Source organism: Cynoglossus semilaevis, chromosome 1, assembly GCF_000523025.1.
Source record: "Cynoglossus semilaevis isolate Cse_v1.0 chromosome 1, Cse_v1.0, whole genome shotgun sequence".
NCBI classification, from domain to species: Eukaryota; Metazoa; Chordata; class Actinopteri; order Pleuronectiformes; family Cynoglossidae; genus Cynoglossus; species Cynoglossus semilaevis.
In genome coordinates, this window is record NC_024307.1 from 21,887,913 (window position 1) to 21,893,756 (window position 5,844).

General features: G+C 37.7%; 1 protein-coding gene across 2 annotated transcripts in view; it reads left to right on the forward strand.

Annotated features, from left to right (window-relative positions):
- lrch4 (leucine-rich repeats and calponin homology (CH) domain containing 4) overlaps positions 1-5,844 on the forward strand; it is a 58,489-nt gene that overhangs the window by 25,797 nt on the left and 26,848 nt on the right. For both annotated transcript variants that reach the window (XM_008318947.3, XM_008318953.3), the window contains exon 2: positions 4,952-5,096. In XM_008318947.3, the coding sequence (XP_008317169.1) occupies positions 4,952-5,096 (145 nt within the window). The remainder of the gene's footprint in view (positions 1-4,951; positions 5,097-5,844) is intronic.

Consider the following 5,844-nt stretch of genomic DNA (forward strand, 5'->3'; position numbering starts at 1 on the left):
ATATATACGTATATATATATATATGTATATATATATGTATATATATATATGTATATATATATGTATATATATATATATATATATATATATATATATACATATATATGCACATATATACATACATATGCACTAGATAGAAATATATATATCTATATGGTTTTTTTCCTGCTATAAAATAGTTATACGTCACTAAAAAAATAGCTTGTTTTCTTTTTTTTTCTTTCCTGAGATGGTAAGGTTTCTGTAATCACTGTTTTTGTCTTTGAAGCCTTTCAAAATAACAGACTCCATTGAAGCCCTGACAAAGAGAGGAGCATCCTCCTCCTCCTCTTCTGACCCAACTATTTTCTAAGCCAATCAATAAACAGCCTTTGGGCCGTCTGCCTTTGACGGACCATTGTCTTATCCTGCTGCTGCCAAATCTTTATGTGAATAGTGCATTTATTTTTGCAATTACGTCTGCACCGTAGGCTGTCTATTGCTGCTGATGCATGCTTTTAAAAACATCCTCGCCATTATTATAAAGATGTCTTTGTCCAGTGGAGGTCAAGTGAATAAGGTCAACCCAGAGCATGACCAGGGGTTTGGAAAAAAACGTGAGCATTACAGATATGTTAGAAAGGATTTCAAGCTTTTTTACCATACATGTTGCGCAGTTAATTGTTTTGTCAGTTTTTATTTGATCGTCTGATATCGCTCAAGCAACTAATCTAGAGACAGATCCATAACAAACAGCTGTACCTTCTTGGCTTTCATTTGTTGTTACATCCACAAAACGCGAAAACTTGTTGTCTTCTTAAATGCGTTTACCCAGTTAGGTGGTTAGTTATCGACTGTTAAACTAGTTGACTTACTTACTACCGTCATTATTATTAGCGGTGTTTTTGCATTTTGAGAATTTGTATACATTGACTGACATTTCTGGGTGCAGTACCAATGCTGGTCAACAGGGTCAACCAGCTGTAAATTGCTGAACAGTTGAAAATAACCATCAGTTTGGAAATTCCAATTTCTGCTAAAATGTTTTTTTTTTAATATCCTTTTTTATAGTCCTTCAGTTCATTTATTCAATATTGCTTTAATTTTATTTCACAGGACATTTGCTTTTAAATGACTGTATTCATTGGTGTGCTGAGCTGAATGCCATATAATTGCTAATAATTGAGCAAAGAAATAAGACAGAAAGAGACACATGCAATGTATGGAAGACAAACGTGCAAATTTTTTTGTTGCAAAGTTGTCCTGTAGCTCGTAGTTGACGAAGTTGTTTGAACGTCACTGCAGATATTTAGCGTTCTCATTCCATTGTCCAGATTCGGGTCTAACAGTTCAATCCACAATCTTTAAACATATAAAATTCAGGATTTCTTCACAAAATGACTAATACAATCTAATAAAATGATTAATTTTCCAGTTAGCACTGGATGTTCGATACTCTCTGCGTTGACAAGAATTCCATTTTACTTGTAGGATGCTACTACCTATAGGTGGCAATGTAGCTTAGGAAAAAGCGTGTTAACAGGGTAATTGAGACTAGCATTAATGAAGTCTGGTTGTTGAACTAATATCAGTGTAAACTTCTTGTTTAGACCCAACCCGGCACCAGAGCTTAGTAGAGCCAGCATTTTGGTGGTCTACTATCTCTTCCTCCTTATCTATTTCTTCTTAGTCCTGTTTGTTACTTTATATATGCTTTGTTTATATTATCACTAGATATATGAGCAAGTTCAAATCCCGGTTAGGGTGGTTGGTGCCTTCCATTGGACTCACCACCCACAGGAAGGTTCAGGGGGGTTGGTACGGTGCAGTGTGATTTGGGTGGCGGTCATGGAGACTGCTGCCTCCGTGACCCGGTAACGGATAAGTAGATGAAAATGGATGGATGGATGGATGGATATGTATATTCCTTGTTTTTTGCAGAATAGTTTCAACTAACACCATTGAATTGCCTAGCGCTGCTCGAAAGTCAGGGAAGGGAATTAAAAATAATTATTGTGTGAGTTGATTGTATGATCGTTTTTCAATTGTTCTCACTTTCAGATAGCACTGAGCCCAAGCCGTAATGTCTGTAATTTGTTTCGGCGCAGCATATTTAACTGGGAAAATCAACCTCATTATATCTCATTAGGATAATTCATCCGAGGAGCGTAATAATAAGAAGTGACAGAGATGTGTCGTTGTGTGCCAGTCATACTCAGATGGAAGTGTTCACCCGAACATTTGATTGCTCATTACATCTTCCAGTGGTATTCCTGTGACCTTGTCTATGGATGAGACTGGCCTACTTAACTTGTAACTTTGGAAACATAGAGTGGGAAGCAGCCAAGGGCAGTTATTTTTGGACACATTTACCCACTTTGGTCCAAAGTGGGCGAATGCTGTCCCTGGTAATACTGCATCTCAGCTGCATGAGTACATCGCTATGATCAGGGCAACGTAGATGATGCTGCCACAGAGACTGACCAGAAAAATCACAAGTCCTAATATATATACAGTACACTTAATTACATTATACAATAATACCTTGAGATGCGAGCGTCCCGACATACGCGTATTCCGAGATAAGAGCAAGCCTTCGAGCAATTTTTTTGCTTTAAGATACAAGTAAAGATTTGAGATACGGGCATGTTTACAGACGGCGATGCTGCTCCGTGGTCTCGGAGCGGCCCACACCGCCTCACTCGTTCACTTCACGCGTTCGTCGACTTACATACGCATCTTCCGCTAGTCCTCCATATTGTGTCACAGAAATCCTTTTATACTGTAATTCTGTTTTGTGTGTGTCCCTATAGCAATTAAAAACATGTTTTTTACAATGTTATTAGCACTAGTAAGGGGATTTTTTTTTTTTTGAGAAACAATATGGGAAACGATTTGAAATACGTGCACCTCCAGTTATGAGCTCGGTCCGGATTATGCTCGTATCTCAAGGTATTACTGTACTACCCTGTACTGTATAGTACTCTATAACAGTGGTTCTCCAACATTTTCTACTCTGTACCACCTGAGAAAACATTGAGCTCTCTGAGTACCACCATGATGACCAACATTAGAATATTAGCATTAGAACGTTAGCATTTGCGTTAGTGCTCAGTTCTGATTCATTTTCAACATGGCTGCTCGCATTACCACTCATTTTGAAGTGAGCCTACATACTACATTTATTTACCCCCTTACATTTACGTTATATTTCCCCTGCTTGTTCCACGTTCACCTTGCAAGTGATCTCATGACTCCGTGCTGCTTGTGCTTACGTGAGCAACAGAAAATAAAAACCAGACATCCTATTTCATCTCACAAGAAGCTACACATATTTTCTAAATGTTGTATTAATTGTGCATGGTATGTTTCAGATTTATTCAATTGAAAATGTAAAGGTGAAAATATGAATTTTCCCTGCCCCATAGGTTTAGCTTAGCGTACCACTAGTGCGCTCTCTAGTGGTACGCTAAGCTAAACCTATGGTTCTCAACTGGTAGGTCATGATACAAAAGTGGTTCATGGACTAGTTTTCAGTGGGTCGCATACCACTGCTGAGGCCATATATATCGGCGGGGTCTGTTCACATCATAGAAGAAGACATGCAAACTCATATGCTAATTGAGCACGGTGAAACGCCTTAGGCTATATGAAATATGGATTATTTCAAATTGAGGTGAAACACCTCAGTGTGTGTTCTGCAACGAGGTGTAGAGGAACATTTTCTCAAAGAGTAGCCGCTAGTTTGTCAAAAGACGGCCTCAAGACATCACAGAAGTGTCTTACTTCATCATGCAAAACGTTGATAGTTGCGGCTTGTCATTGTGTGGGTAATGGGTCGCCAAGCTAGACCGGTACAGACCCACATTGATATGCTATGCTGTGCTGGGCTGCGTTATGCTATATTTTGCTTTAATATGCTATAATTTGCTATAATTTACTGTTCTATGCTATACTATACTATGTTACTGTAAGCGATGTTACTGTAAGCGATTATATGCTATTCTTTATTATACCACATAGCATAGCATTAGCATTATGCTATGCTATATTATGCTTATACTATATGTTATACTATTAATACTCTTAATACTGTACCTATAGTAAGTATACTATAACATAACATAACTATAAAAAAAATATATAAATATAATATAACTTTAACTCTGTAAGTACTGTGCATATTGTACTGTTTATTTGATTGGATTAGGAATAGTGGTAAAACTCCTCTACTGAACTTTTATTGGTTTAGGGCAGCGGTGTCAAACTCGTTTTAAGCGGGGGGGCCACATTAGCAATACAGTTCCATTAGAAGGGCCGGTTGTAAATGGAAGACTGTATAGATTAGGGGTCCCCAACCCCTGGTCCGCGGACCAGTACCAGTCTGTAGGTCATTTGATACCGGGCCACAGTGGAACACATAAAATAAAAGTCATTCAGACTGATTAACTGATCAAACAGAATAGAGTCTAAAATATGTTTTATTTTGAAAATGTAATGATCCTTTAATGCGCAGTACCTTAGTACAGGTCTGTACTAATGAGTGGTACTGGCTGACCAATCCTTGGAACAAAAAAGGTTAGGGACCGCTGGTATAGATGTAGCTCCTCCATAACAGACTAATACATGTTTCTGCAATTGATTATTATGATTATTATTTGATTATTTATAAAAACTTAATTTCTCAGGTAAAGAAACTCTGCTGCATGGACTTTACTAAATGTTTTTTAAGCTCCCGCGGGCCACACAGAATGACTTGGCGGGGCGGAATTGGCCCCCGGGCCTTGAGTTTGACACGCATGGTTTAGGGAATCTGTATTAGAGGTTACTAATAGGAATACTTGACTGATGTGCATGTGTACTTTGTAGTGGCCTCAGTGTTTTTTTTTATAAACTTTGATTGTAACAAAAGTACATTTTCTTTTAAAGTGCTCAAACTAAAGTTTTTGCTTCTTCCCATGTGCATTTTCAGATCTGTCAAAGAATCGTCTGTGTGAGCTGCCGGAGGAGCTCTGTCAGTTCATCTCTCTGGAAACTCTGAGCCTTTACCACAATGGCATGCGGTCACTGTCCTCCAACCTGGCAAACCTCCAGGCGCTGACCTACCTCAACCTCAGGTAACCCTGCAGCTTTTTGTTCTTAAACCCTGGTGGGTTATTACAGTTTAGCTCTGACTTCTATGATGGTCAGTAAAATAATATAATTTTACATAACGGTTTTTAGATAGAGATAGTGCACACTTTATTAACTACACTTTTGTAGTAAAAAATACTGTACTTTTTACTGTAATTTTTTAAAAAGTACATGATTGTATGATGTGCAACTTTATTTTTTATTTCATTTAGTACACATATTTTTTATGTCTAAGTAATTGAATTTGAAAGTAATTTCTACTCGTAGCTTCAACTCGCTGACTTTGTTGTGGACTTTGTTGTGGACTTTGTTGTCTAAGGGTCAAAGGTCAGTCAGTTGTCGTCAACATAGAAAGACAATGACCGCACACTGATATGGAGCAGTGAATGCAGTGCTTTCTCTATTAATGCAATTTGGCCTCTTTGTTCTCTGTTTATCTCTATGTCACTCTATCGACTGCATCACTTAAAACGGTAAAATATTTGTTAAATCAAAGGCTAACATCACATGTTAATAGTTAAACGTTATCTGCTTTAGGGAAAAAAGAAAATAGAATGTGAGCTTAACCAACCAATAAGGAATGTCTGCCCTGCAAGCTCCATTCCAGTGATTATTTTGAGAACAGAACAGAAATGTCCTGTTCTGTTAAGTGGTTTCCAGCACTTGCTGTATAATTGTTCACTGATTCTGGTAATAATTTGTTGCGAAAATGTGTGTCTGTTTACATTGTAT